This window comes from Hyperolius riggenbachi, chromosome 11 (genome assembly GCF_040937935.1).
Source record: "Hyperolius riggenbachi isolate aHypRig1 chromosome 11, aHypRig1.pri, whole genome shotgun sequence".
Classification (NCBI taxonomy): Eukaryota; Metazoa; Chordata; class Amphibia; order Anura; family Hyperoliidae; genus Hyperolius; species Hyperolius riggenbachi.
This window is the reverse complement of record NC_090656.1, coordinates 3,588,439-3,604,762: the sequence shown is the minus strand read 5'-3', so window position 1 is coordinate 3,604,762 and position 16,324 is coordinate 3,588,439. Positions and strand designations below refer to the sequence as shown.

The 16,324-nt window shown below is 43.8% G+C and overlaps 1 protein-coding gene across 8 annotated transcripts in view; it reads right to left on the bottom strand.

Moving 5' to 3' along the window:
• Positions 1–16,324, bottom strand: part of CNGB1 (cyclic nucleotide gated channel subunit beta 1) — a 166,669-nt gene that overhangs the window by 62,216 nt on the left and 88,129 nt on the right. For all 8 annotated transcript variants that reach the window (XM_068261143.1, XM_068261140.1, XM_068261144.1 and 5 more), the window contains 2 exons: positions 15,274–15,315; positions 2,730–2,783 (listed from right to left, as the gene is read on the bottom strand). In XM_068261143.1, coding sequence (XP_068117244.1) covers positions 2,730–2,783; positions 15,274–15,315 — 96 coding nt within the window. The remainder of the gene's footprint in view (positions 1–2,729; positions 2,784–15,273; positions 15,316–16,324) is intronic.

Genomic DNA, 16,324 nt, shown 5'->3' with positions numbered 1-16,324 from the left:
GTCGGAAATTGTGAAAACGTTATTCTTCCCTGTTTCTAAAGTTAAACTTATAATTACGTTTATGAAAAAAACAATAATATATGTTTAATTGTTATAATTCTATATTATTGTGAATAACCTTCATTTACGATTTGTTCTTATAATAAAATCTGAAAATATTCTTTATAACAATGATATAAATATAACTACGTTCGTAATAAGTGTTGTAAAACATTAGTAATTATTACTAAAATTTTATCAAAACTTTACCTAAACCTACTCTTACACAGAACCCTCCCTGTACCTATCCCTAACCCCTAGACCCCCCTGTTGGTGCCTAAACCTAAGACCCCCCTGTTGGTGCCTAACCCTAAGACCCCCCTGTTGGTGCCTAAACCTAAGACCCCCCTGTTGGTGCCTAAACCTAAGACCCCCCTGTTGGTGCCTAAACCTAAGACCCCCCTGTTGGTGCCTAAACCTAAGACCCCCCTGTTGGTGCCTAAACCTAAGACCCCCCCCCCCCCTGTTGGTGCCTAAGTAACCCTCCCTGTACCTACCCCTAACCCCTAGTCCCCCCTGTTGGTGCCTAAACCTAAGACCCCCCTGGTGGTGCCTAAACCTAAGACCCCCCTTTATTATGTGGATAATAATGTTTTACTAATTGTGGATGCAAAAAATATTTTGCAATTTACGTTACGTACTGATCGCTTTATTTTGTGAATAATAATGTTTTACAAACAGTATGGGATAAAACTTTAAATAATGTTTTAATTAGTTAAATAAGATAAATATGTTTAGTATTTTTATAAACGTTATTCGGCACGGGTGCATTTTATAAACGTAAATCACCACAAGCACACTTATAAATCATTAAAAATCTCCTGGCGCCAGTTGTAAACGTTATTTATGTCCTGCGCCCTTTTTTCCTGCTCGGCGCCCATTAAACGCTATTTATTATGAGAGTAAATGGCGGCGCCCTTTTTGTCCACTAGCGGCATGCGCCCTTTTTTCCCGGTTCCGGAAATGAATGCTAAAAAGTCTCACTTCCTGCTGGGCTTGCAGCCAGAATTAAGATTACAGCGCATTGCCATGATAATCCCACAAGACCTATAGCAGTATACATGGCACCCCAGTTACCAGTGCTGTACATGGTAGCAGCGTTAGTAGCATCTATGCTGCACTGTTGTAGATTCTGTCCATCTTTTACTGTCTGCATCTGTCAGGAATTCTAGTGCTTAAAGGGATACTGTAGGGGGGTCGGGGTAAAATGAGCTGAACTTACCCGGGGCTTCTAATGGTCCCCCGCAGACATCCTGTGCCCGCGCAGCCACTCACCCATGCTCCGGCCCCGCCTCCGGTTCACTTCTGGAATTTCAGACTTTAAAGTCAGAAAATCACTGCGCCTGCACGCCCGTGTCCTCGCTCCTGCTGATGTCACCAGGAGTGTACTGCGCAGATACAGACCATACTGGGCCTGCGCTGTGCGCTCTTGAAGACATCAGCGGGATCGAGGACACGGCAACGCAGGCGCAGTGGTTTTCTGACTTTAAAGTCTGAAATTCCAGAAGTGAACTGGAGGCGGGGCCGGAGCATGGGTGAGTGGCTGCGCGGGCACAGGATGTCTGCGGGGGACCATTAGAAGCCCCGGGTAAGTTCAACTCATTTTCCCCTGACCCCCCTACAGTATCCCTTTAAAGAGGAACTGTCGCGAAAATCTTAAAATTTAAAACACATATTAATAAGAAGTACATTTCTCCCAGAGTAAAATGAGCCATAAATTACTTTTCTCCTATGTTGCTGTCACTTGCAGTAAGTATTAGAAATCTGACATTACCGTTACAGTTTTGGGCTAGACCATCTCTCCATAGGGGATTCTCAGCATGAGAATGTCTTTATTCTTTATAAAGGACATTCCCTGAAAATGATTAATACAAAGATGCTGGCCAGCCTCCCTGCTCGCTGCACACTATTTTGTCAGCTGGACAGAGCAACTGCCATTCACTAAGTGCATTTAAAAATAAAGAAAACCCTGAGAACCTCCCTATGAGAAGATGAGCTAGTCCAAAACCTGTCACTTCTGTCAGATTTCTACTACCTACTGTAAGTGACAGCAATATAGGAGAAAAGTAATTCATGGCTCATTTTACTCTGGAAGAAATGTACTTCTTATTTGTATGTGTTATAAATGTTAAGATTTTTGCGACAGTTCCTATTTAAAGAAGGGACACATTTACACTGCCTCTTATTTACTTGCATTACCCCCATTTAGGTTGAAGAGAATTACAAAGAAAAACATGGATGTCACTGGCCAGTTAAAGGGAAAGCAGAGAAAGTGAAATATGTCTCTTCTTAGTATGAGAGTCAGAGTATCAGAGGCAGAGCTGTAAGGGGGATGACGGTAACACCGGAGACACAGTGAAGGTGATGGGGACCCCCTATCCCCCCCCCCCCCCTAACCACAGTCAGTCTACAGCGGAGAGACACACAGAACAGACAGGGACCTACTTGTGTCACAGGTGGCAGACCCCTCAGCTCTCCACTGTGACATATTGGAAGACGCGGCGTCACATCAGATTATCGGCTGCTAATCAGCTTGTCTGTGAAATGTGATCCTCTGCTGGCCTCAGAAGATGCTCCCAACCCCGGGACTGTTACCAAGAGAAGCTGATGGGTAACTAGGGAAGAGGGAGGGGGTTGCTAGGAGACCGTCTCCTGGGTCCAGGCAGCACTGTGTCGTTATCATAACTTACTGCGTCACCTTCGTCTCCTCCTCGCTCTCGCTGTGATTGCACGACATCTGTAGCCTGCCCAGAGAGAGGACATAATTCATGTTACCACTGACAAGGTGTAACACTGATGCTACTGCTGTATTATACTGACATCTGTGTAACACTGTCACTACCTCTGTATTACCACTGACATCTGTGTATCACTGTCACTACCTCTGTATTATCACTGACACCTGTGTAACACTGTCACTACCTCTGTATTACCACTGACACCTGTGTAACACTGTCACTACCTCTGTATTACCACTGACACCTGTGTAACACTGTCACTACCTCTGTATTACCACTGACATCTGTGTAACACTGTCACTACCTCTGTATTACCACTGACATCTGTGTAACACTGTCACTACCTCTGTATTATCACTGACACCTGTGTAACACTGTCACTACTGCTGTATTATCACTAACACCTGTGTAACACTGTCACTACCTCTGTATTACCACTGACAAGGTGTAACACTGTCACTACCTCTGTATTACCACTGACACCTGTGGAACACTGTCACTACTGCTGTATTATCACTAACACCTGTGTAACACTGTCACTACTGCTGTATTATCACTAACACCTGTGTAACACTGTCACTGCCTCTGTATTACCACTGACAAGGTGTAACACTGTCACTACTGCTGTATTATCACTAACACCTGTGTAACACTGTCACTACCTCTGTATTACCACTGACATCTGTGTAACACTGTCACTACCTCTGTATTACAACTGACATCTGTGTAACACTATCACTACCTCTGTATTATCACTGACACCTGTGTAACACTGTCACTACTGCTGTATTATCACTAACACCTGTGTAACACTGTCACTACCTCTGTATTACCACTGACATCTGTGTAACACTGTCACTACCTCTGTATTACCACTGACACCTGTGTAACACTGTCACTACCTCTGTATTACCACTGACATCTGTGTAACACTGTCACTACCTCTGTCTTACCACTGACATCTGTGTAACACTGTCACTACCTCTGTATTACCACTGACATCTGTGTAACACTGTTACTACCTCTGTATTACCACTGACACCTGTGTAACACTGTCACTACCTCTGTATTACCACTGACACCTGTGTAACACTGTCACTACCTCTGTATTACCACTGACACCTGTGTAACACTGTCACTACCTCTGTATTACCACTGACATCTGTGTAACACTGTCACTACCTCTGTATTACCACTGACATCTGTGTAACACTGTCACTACCTCTGTATTACCACTGACACCTGTGTAACACTGTCACTACCTCTGTATTACCACTGACACCTGTGTAACACTGTCACTACCTCTGTATTACCACTGACACCTGTGTAACACTGTCACTACCTCTGTATTACCACTGACACCTGTATAACACTGTCACTACCTCTGTATTACCACTGACACCTGTATAACACTGTCACTACCTCTGTATTACCACTGACATCTGTGTAACACTGTCACTACCTCTGTATTACCACTGACATCTGTGTAACACTGTCACTACCTCTGTATTAACACTGACACCTGTGTAACACTGTCACTACTGCTGTATTATCACTAACACCTGTGTAACACTGTCACTACCTCTGTATTACCACTGACATCTGTGTAACACTGTCACTACCTCTGTATTACCACTGACATCTGTGTAACACTGTCACTACCTCTGTATTACCACTGACACCTGTGTAACACTGTCACTACCTCTGTATTACCACTGACACCTGTGTAACACTGTCACTACCTCTGTATTACCACTGACATCTGTGTAACACTGTCACTACTGCTGTATTATCACTAACACCTGTGTAACACTGTCACTACTGCTGTATTATCACTAACACCTGTGTAACACTGTCACTGCCTCTGTATTACCACTGACATCTGTGTAACACTGTCACTACTGCTGTATTATCACTAACACCTGTGTAACACTGTCACTACTGCTGTATTATCACTAACACCTGTGTAACACTGTCACTGCCTCTGTATTACCACTGACACCTGTGTAACACTGTCACTACTGCTGTATTATCACTAACACCTGTGTAACACTGTCACTGCCTCTGTATTACCACTGACACCTGTGTAACACTGTCACTACTGCTGTATTATCACTAACACCTGTGTAACACTGTCACTGCCTCTGTATTACCACTGACATCTGTGTAACACTGTCACTGCCTCTGTATTACCACTGACATCTGTGTAACACTGTCACTACCTCTGTATTACCACTGACACCTGTGTAACACTGTCACTACCTCTGTATTACCACTGACACCTGTGTAACACTGTCACTACCTCTGTATTACCACTGACACCTGTGTAACACTGTCACTACCTCTGTATTACCACTGACACCTGAGTAACACTGTCACTACCTCTGTATTACCACTGACATCTGTGTAACACTGTCACTACCTCTGTATTACCACTGACATCTGTGTAACACTGTCACTACCTCTGTATTACCACTGACACCTGTGTAACACTGTCACTACTGCTGTATTATACTGACATCTGTGTAACACTGTCACTACCTCTGTATTACCACTGACATCTGTGTAACACTGTCACTACCTCTGTATTACCACTGACACCTGTGTAACACTGTCACTACCTCTGTATTACCACTGACACCTGTGTAACACTGTCACTACCTCTGTATTACCACTGACACCTGTGTAACACTGTCACTACCTCTGTATTACCACTGACACCTGAGTAACACTGTCACTACCTCTGTATTACCACTGACATCTGTGTAACACTGTCACTACCTCTGTATTACCACTGACATCTGTGTAACACTGTCACTACCTCTGTATTACCACTGACACCTGTGTAACACTGTCACTACTGCTGTATTATACTGACATCTGTGTAACACTGTCACTACCTCTGTATTACCACTAACACCTGTGTAACACTGTCACTACCTCTGTATTACCACTGACACCTGTGTAACACTGTCACTACTGCTGTATTATACTGACATCTGTGTAACACTGTCACTACCTCTGTATTACCACTAACACCTGTGTAACACTGTCACTACCTCTGTATTACCACTGACACCTGTGTAACACTGTCACTACCTCTGTATTACCACTGACATCTGTGTAACACTGTCACTACCTCTGTCTTACCACTGACATCTGTGTAACACTGTCACTACCTCTGTCTTACCACTGACACCTGTGTAACACTGTCACTACCTCTGTATTACCACTGACACCTGTGTAACACTGTCACTACCTCTGTATTACCACTGACACCTGTGTAACACTGTCACTACCTCTGTATTACCACTGACATCTGTGTAACACTGTCACTACTGCTGTATTATCACTAACACCTGTGTAACACTGTCACTACCTCTGTATTACCACTGACACCTGTGTAACACTGTCACTACCTCTGTATTACCACTGACACCTGTGTAACACTGTCACTACCTCTGTATTACCACTGACATCTGTGTAACACTGTCACTACCTCTGTATTACCACTGACACCTGTGTAACACTGTCACTACTGCTGTATTATCACTAACACCTGTGTAACACTGTCACTACCTCTGTATTACCACTGACATCTGTGTAACACTGTCACTACCTCTGTATTACCACTGACACCTGTGTAACACTGTCACTACCTCTGTATTACCACTGACAAGGTGTAACACTGTCACTACCTCTGTATTACCACTGACATCTGTGTAACACTGTCACTACCTCTGTATTACCACTGACACCTGTGTAACACTGTCACTACCTCTGTATTACCACTGACAAGGTGTAACACTGTCACTACCTCTGTATTACCACTGACATCTGTGTAACACTGTCACTACCTCTGTATTACCACTGACATCTGTGTAACACTGTCACTACCTCTGTATTACCACTGACATCTGTGTAACACTGTCACTACCTCTGTATTACCACTGACAAGGTGTAACACTGTCACTACCTCTGTATTACCACTGACACCTGTGTAACACTGTCACTACCTCTGTATTACCACTGACATCTGTGTAACACTGTCACTACTGCTGTATTATCACTAACACCTGTGTAACACTGTCACTACCTCTGTATTACCACTGACATCTGTGTAACACTGTCACTACCTCTGTATTACCACTGACATCTGTGTAACACTGTCACTACTGCTGTATTATCACTAACACCTGTGTAACACTGTCACTACTGCTGTATTATCACTAATACCTGTGTAACACTGTCACTGCCTCTGTATTACCACTGACATCTGTGTAACACTGTCACTACCTCTGTATTACCACTGACATCTGTGTAACACTGTCACTACCTCTGTATTACCACTGACACCTGTGTAACACTGTCACTACTGCTGTATTATCACTAACACCTGTGTAACACTGTCACTACCTCTGTATTACCACTGACATCTGTGTAACACTGTCACTACCTCTGTATTACCACTGACATCTGTGTAACACTGTCACTACCTCTGTATTACCACTGACACCTGTGTAACACTGTCACTACCTCTGTATTACCACTGACACCTGTGTAACACTGTCACTACTGCTGTATTATCACTAACACCTGTGTAACACTGTCACTACCTCTGTATTACCACTGACATCTGTGTAACACTGTCACTACCTCTGTATTACCACTGACATCTGTGTAACACTGTCACTACCTCTGTATTACCACTGACACCTGTGTAACACTGTCACTACTGCTGTATTATCACTAACACCTGTGTAACACTGTCACTACCTCTGTATTACCACTGACACCTGTGTAACACTGTCACTACTGCTGTATTATCACTAACACCTGTGTAACACTGTCACTACCTCTGTATTACCACTGACACCTGTGTAACACTGTCACTACCTCTGTATTACCACTGACACCTGTGTAACACTGTCACTACCTCTGTATTACCACTGACACCTGTGTAACACTGTCACTACCTCTGTATTACCACTGACACCTGTGTAACACTGTCACTACCTCTGTATTACCACTGACATCTGTGTAACACTGTCACTACCTCTGTATTACCACTAACACCTGTGTAACACTGTCACTACCTCTGTATTACCACTGACACCTGTGTAACACTGTCACTACCTCTGTATTACCACTGACACCTGTGTAACACTGTCACTACCTCTGTATTACCACTGACACCTGTGTAACACTGTCACTACCTCTGTATTACCACTGACACCTGTGTAACACTGTCACTACCTCTGTATTACCACTGACACCTGTGTAACACTGTCACTACTGCTGTATTATCACTAACACCTGTGTAACACTGTCACTACCTCTGTATTACCACTGACACCTGTATAACACTGTCACTACCTCTGTATTACCACTAACACCTGTGTAACACTGTCACTACCTCTGTATTACCACTGACACCTGTATAACACTGTCACTACCTCTGTATTACCACTGACACCTGTATAACACTGTCACTACCTCTGTATTACCACTGACACCTGTATAACACTGTCACTACCTCTGTATTACCACTGACACCTGTGTAACACTGTCACTACCTCTGTATTACCACTGACACCTGTGTAACACTGTCACTACCTCTGTATTACCACTGACACCTGTGTAACACTGTCACTACCTCTGTATTACCACTGACACCTGTGTAACACTGTCACTACCTCTGTATTACCACTGACATCTGTGTAACACTGTCACTACCTCTGTATTACCACTGACATCTGTGTAACACTGTCACTACCTCTGTATTACCACTGACATCTGTGTAACACTGTCACTACCTCTGTATTACCACTGACATCTGTGTAACACTGTCACTACCTCTGTATTACCACTAACACCTGTGTAACACTGTCACTACCTCTGTATTACCACTGACATCTGTGTAACACTGTCACTACCTCTGTATTACCACTGACATCTGTGTAACACTGTCACTACCTCTGTATTACCACTGACACCTGTGTAACACTGTCACTACCTCTGTATTACCACTGACACCTGTGTAACACTGTCACTACCTCTGTCTTACCACTGACACCTGTGTAACACTGTCACTACCTCTGTATTACAACTGACATCTGTGTAACACTGTCACTACCTCTGTATTACCACTGACACCTGTGTAACACTGTCACTACCTCTGTATTACCACTGACATCTGTGTAACACTGTCACTACCTCTGTATTACTACTGACATCTGTGTATCACTGTCACTACCTCTGTATTACCACTGACACCTGTGTAACACTGTCACTACCTCTGTCTTACCACTGACACCTGTGTAACACTGTCACTACCTCTGTATTACAACTGACATCTGTGTAACACTGTCACTACCTCTGTATTACCACTGACACCTGTGTAACACTGTCACTACCTCTGTATTACCACTGACATCTGTGTAACACTGTCACTACCTCTGTATTACCACTGACATCTGTGTAACACTGTCACTACCTCTGTATTATCACTGACACCTGTGTAACACTGTCACTACTGCTGTATTATCACTAACACCTGTGTAACACTGTCACTACCACTGTATTACCACTGACACCTGTGTAACACTGTCACTACCTCTGTATTACCACTGACATCTGTGTAACACTGTCACTACCTCTGTATTACCACTGACATCTGTGTAACACTGTCACTACCTCTGTATTACCACTGACACCTGTGTAACACTGTCACTACCTCTGTATTACAACTGACATCTGTGTAACACTGTCACTACCTCTGTATTACCACTGACACCTGTGTAACACTGTCACTACCTCTGTATTACAACTGACATCTGTGTAACACTGTCACTACCTCTGTATTACCACTGACACCTGTGTAACACTGTCACTACCTCTGTATTACCACTGACATCTGTGTAACACTGTCACTACCTCTGTATTACCACTGACATCTGTGTAACACTGTCACTACCTCTGTATTATCACTGACACCTGTGTAACACTGTCACTACTGCTGTATTATCACTAACACCTGTGTAACACTGTCACTACCACTGTATTACCACTGACACCTGTGTAACACTGTCACTACCTCTGTATTACCACTGACATCTGTGTAACACTGTCACTACCTCTGTATTACCACTGACATCTGTGTAACACTGTCACTACCTCTGTATTACCACTGACACCTGTGTAACACTGTCACTACTGCTGTATTATCACTAACACCTGTGTAACACTGTCACTACCTCTGTATTACCACTGACACCTGTGTAACACTGTCACTACCTCTGTATTACCACTGACATCTGTGTAACACTGTCACTACCTCTGTATTACCACTGACACCTGTGTAACACTGTCACTACCTCTGTATTACCACTGACATCTGTGTAACACTGTCACTACCTCTGTATTACCACTGACATCTGTGTAACACTGTCACTACCTCTGTATTACCACTGACATCTGTGTAACACTGTCACTACCTCTGTATTACCACTGACATCTGTGTAACACTGTCACTACCTCTGTATTACCACTAACACCTGTGTAACACTGTCACTACCTCTGTATTACCACTGACACCTGTGTAACACTGTCACTACCTCTGTATTACCACTGACACCTGTGTAACACTGTCACTACCTCTGTATTACCACTGACACCTGTGTAACACTGTCACTACTGCTGTATTATCACTAACACCTGTGTAACACTGTCACTACCTCTGTATTACCACTGACACCTGTGTAACACTGTCACTACCTCTGTATTACCACTGACATCTGTGTAACACTGTCACTACCTCTGTATTACCACTGACACCTGTGTAACACTGTCACTACTGCTGTATTATCACTAACACCTGTGTAACACTGTCACTACCTCTGTATTACCACTGACACCTGTGTAACACTGTCACTACCTCTGTATTACCACTGACATCTGTGTAACACTGTCACTACCTCTGTATTACCACTGACAAGGTGTAACACTGTCACTACCTCTGTATTACCACTGACACCTGTGGAACACTGTCACTACTGCTGTATTACCACTGACATCTGTGTAACACTGTCACTACTGCTGTATTATCACTAACACCTGTGTAACACTGTCACTACCTCTGTATTACCACTGACACCTGTGTAACACTGTCACTACCTCTGTATTACCACTGACACCTGTGTAACACTGTCACTACCTCTGTATTACCACTGACATCTGTGTAACACTGTCACTACCTCTGTATTACCACTGACATCTGTGTAACACTGTCACTACTGCTGTATTACCACTGACACCTGTGTAACACTGTCACTACCTCTGTATTACCACTGACACCTGTGTAACACTGTCACTACTGCTGTATTATCACTGACACCTGTGTAACACTGTCACTACCTCTGTATTACCACTGACACCTGTGTAACACTGTCACTACTGCTGTATTATCACTAACACCTGTGTAACACTGTCACTACCTCTGTATTACCACTGACATCTGTGTAACACTGTCACTACCTCTGTATTACCACTGACACCTGTGTAACACTGTCACTACTGCTGTATTATCACTAACACCTGTGTAACACTGTCACTACCTCTGTATTACCACTGACATCTGTGTAACACTGTCACTACCTCTGTATTACCACTGACATCTGTGTAACACTGTCACTACCTCTGTATTACCACTGACACCTGTGTAACACTGTCACTACTGCTGTATTATCACTAACACCTGTGTAACACTGTCACTACCTCTGTATTACCACTGACATCTGTGTAACACTGTCACTACCTCTGTATTACCACTGACATCTGTGTAACACTGTCACTACCTCTGTATTACCACTGACACCTGTGTAACACTGTCACTACCTCTGTATTACCACTGACATCTGTGTAACACGGTCACTACCTCTGTATTACCACTGACATCTGTGTAACACTGTCACTACCTCTGTATTACCACTGACATCTGTGTAACACTGTCACTACCTCTGTATTACCACTGACATCTGTGTAACACTGTCACTACCTCTGTATTACCACTGACACCTGTGTAACACTGTCACTACCTCTGTATTACCACTGACATCTGTGTAACACTGTCACTACCTCTGTATTACCACTGACATCTGTGTAACACTGTCACTACCTCTGTATTACCACTGACAAGGTGTAACACTGTCACTACCTCTGTATTACCACTGACACCTGTGGAACACTGTCACTACTGCTGTATTATCACTAACACCTGTGTAACACTGTCACTACTGCTGTATTATCACTAACACCTGTGTAACACTGTCACTACCTCTGTATTACCACTGACACCTGTGTAACACTGTCACTACCTCTGTATTACCACTGACACCTGTGTAACACTGTCACTACCTCTGTATTACCACTGACATCTGTGTAACACTGTCACTACCTCTGTATTACCACTGACACCTGTGTAACACTGTCACTACTGCTGTATTATCACTAACACCTGTGTAACACTGTCACTACCTCTGTATTACCACTGACATCTGTGTAACACTGTCACTACCTCTGTATTACCACTGACATCTGTGTAACACTGTCACTACCTCTGTATTACCACTGACACCTGTGTAACACTGTCACTACTGCTGTATTATCACTAACACCTGTGTAACACTGTCACTACCTCTGTATTACCACTGACATCTGTGTAACACTGTCACTACCTCTGTATTACCACTGACATCTGTGTAACACTGTCACTACCTCTGTATTACCACTGACACCTGTGTAACACTGTCACTACCTCTGTATTACCACTGACATCTGTGTAACACGGTCACTACCTCTGTATTACCACTGACATCTGTGTAACACTGTCACTACCTCTGTATTACCACTGACATCTGTGTAACACTGTCACTACCTCTGTATTACCACTGACAAGGTGTAACACTGTCACTACCTCTGTATTACCACTGACACCTGTGGAACACTGTCACTACTGCTGTATTATCACTAACACCTGTGTAACACTGTCACTACTGCTGTATTATCACTAACACCTGTGTAACACTGTCACTGCCTCTGTATTACCACTGACATCTGTGTAACACTGTCACTACCTCTGTATTACCACTGACATCTGTGTAACACTGTCACTACCTCTGTATTACCACTGACACCTGTGTAACACTGTCACTACTGCTGTATTATCACTAACACCTGTGTAACACTGTCACTACCTCTGTATTACCACTGACATCTGTGTAACACTGTCACTACCTCTGTATTACCACTGACATCTGTGTAACACTGTCACTACCTCTGTATTACCACTGACACCTGTGTAACACTGTCACTACTGCTGTATTATCACTAACACCTGTGTAACACTGTCACTACCTCTGTATTACCACTGACATCTGTGTAACACTGTCACTACCTCTGTATTACCACTGACACCTGTGTAACACTGTCACTACCTCTGTATTACCACTGACACCTGTGTAACACTGTCACTACCTCTGTATTACCACTGACACCTGTGTAACACTGTCACTACCTCTGTATTACCACTGACATCTGTGTAACACTGTCACTACTGCTGTATTATCACTAACACCTGTGTAACACTGTCACTACCTCTGTATTACCACTGACATCTGTGTAACACTGTCACTACCTCTGTATTACCACTGACATCTGTGTAACACGGTCACTACCTCTGTATTACCACTACACCTGTGTAACACTGTCACTACTGCTGTATTATCACTAACACCTGTGTAACACTGTCACTACCTCTGTATTACCACTGACATTTGTGTAACACTGTCACTACCTCTGTATTACCACTGACATCTGTGTAACACTGTCACTACCTCTGTATTACCACTGACAAGGTGTAACACTGTCACTACTGCTGTATTATCACTAACACCTGTGTAACACTGTCACTGCCTCTGTATTACCACTGACATCTGTGTAACACTGTCACTACCTCTGTATTACAACTGACATCTGTGTAACACTGTCACTACCTCTGTATTATCACTGACACCTGTGTAACACTGTCACTACTGCTGTATTATCACTAACACCTGTGTAACACTGTCACTACCTCTGTATTACCACTGACAAGGTGTAACACTGTCACTACTGCTGTATTATCACTAACACCTGTGTAACACTGTCACTACTGCTGTATTATCACTAACATCTGTGTAACACTGTCACTACTGCTGTATTATCACTAACACCTGTGTAACACTGTCACTGCCTCTGTATTACCACTGACATCTGTGTAACACTGTCACTACCTCTGTATTACCACTGACACGGTGTAACACTGTCACTACCTCTGTATTACCACTGACACCTGTGTAACACTGTCACTACTGCTGTATTATCACTAACACCTGTGTAACACTGTCACTACCTCTGTATTACCACTGACACCTGTGTAACACTGTCACTACCTCTGTATTACCACTGACACCTGTGTAACACTGTCACTACCTCTGTATTACCACTGACACCTGTGTAACACTGTCACTACTGCTGTATTATACTGACATCTGTAGCCTGGCCAATGGCCATAGAGAGGAAATAATTCATATTGTCACTACCTCTGCACAAGCATGACAAGGACACTGTCACTACCTCTGTACGACCATGACAAGGACACTGTCACTACCTCTGTACGACCATGACAAGGACCATGACAAGGACACTGTCACTACCTCTGTACGACCATGACAAGGACCATGACAAGGACACTGTCACTACCTCTGTACGACCATGACAAGTACCATGACAAGGACACTGTCACTACCTCTGTACGACCATGACAAGGACCATGACAAGGACACTGTCACTACCTCTGTACGACCATGACAAGGACACTGTCACTACCTCTGTACGAGCATAACAAGGACACTGTCACTACCTCTGTACGAGCATGACAAGGACCATGACAAGGACACTGTCACTATCTCTGTACGAGCATGACAAGGACCATGACAAGGATTGTGATTTGAGCCCCTGGAGGCACAGGAAGTACTAGGATAGGGTCAAAGAGGTCTTACACAGATGATTTTTCGAATTTTGTGCACATTTCCATGCATGTCAGCCACCATAGACATAGACTGCCAGCACCTGCCAGCGGTCCGTAGGAATCAAATGTACGTTGTGAATTTATGTGGCGGGGAATCCGTTTTTTAATTGCGTGTGTATTGTGTCCGAAAAATTGTGGACTTGTGAACAAACCCGCGCACCGCATTGAAAAGCATTACGTTTGATTTCACATTCCGCAAATCGCACGCGCGTTTCAAGTTTCCCCCAGCCGTAGTGTTCTCTGTAACATGCTGAGGAAGTATTTTCAGTGCTGTGTACAGGTAAATGTGCGCATGAAATGAATATTACGGTGTGACAACAGGACCAGCCTCCATAGAGACAGCACGATGTGAGGGATAAATGGCCTTACTCTGCCTCATCTTCATCCTCCTCCAGGATCCATGACAGCCTCCTGTAGAGAGAAACACAAACACTCCTCTCTAACCAGTTCACAAATTACCGCTGCACACTAACACACAGCGAGTGAAACCTATACTACTACCAGGGCCGGGGCAAGATTACCCAGAAGCACTAGCGGCGGGATTCCAAATCCACTGCCAGTTGTGCCGTCCCAGTGTGGGGAGCAGATATTATATAGGTCCCCTTCCTTCAGTATAGATAGCCAGACGTGTTCCCAGTATTAGAGATAGGTACCCCAACCTTGTATAGGTAGCCAGTAAGGATCAAAGGGATGCAAAGTTTTAGGAGTTGATGCAAATGTATGCAGTTTGAATATGGACCAATCAAGTCCCACCCAGGTTTAAATTGATTGGTCCTTTTTCAAGCTGCATATATTTGCATAAAAATATGCATACTTTAGTATTTGCATGTCATTGATTATCCCTAGTAGCTAGATGTTCCCCCAGCCCCACAACATGCAGATCCCTTTATGATACATGTAATGAGAGTCACTCACCACTAGAGGCAGCCATAGAGGAGATGCAGCGAGCCTGCAACAGGCTGAAGAGGTACCCCGACGCGGAGACACGTGAGGTAAGTAGCACTTCTACAAAGCTCCGCTCTGCATAGTCTACAAAGGCCAGGCTGGGGAGGCACTCAGGAGGGACACACACGGGCCCAGCCTCGGACCTCAGCCCGGGCCTGGCTACTACTACTAACATTAACACTATCCACAGTGTGTGACTGGGGTGAGGAATTTAGAGTGTAAGCTCCTGATGTATAGATTGTTGTAAAGGGTTCAGTGATTTCTGTACAGCACTGCAGACTATAGCTGCATACTCAATTTAGATTGTCCTTAGGCTAAGTTGTTCTTAGTAGGGATGGTCAACGATAAATCAATGTGTTAAGGACAGTAGGATGTAAGTTCCTCTGGGGCAGGCTCTGATGGGAGTGGCTCTCTCCTCCTGGGAGGAGCATCAGACAGAGAGGAAATATAAGGCAAGCAGGAAGGGACAAATATA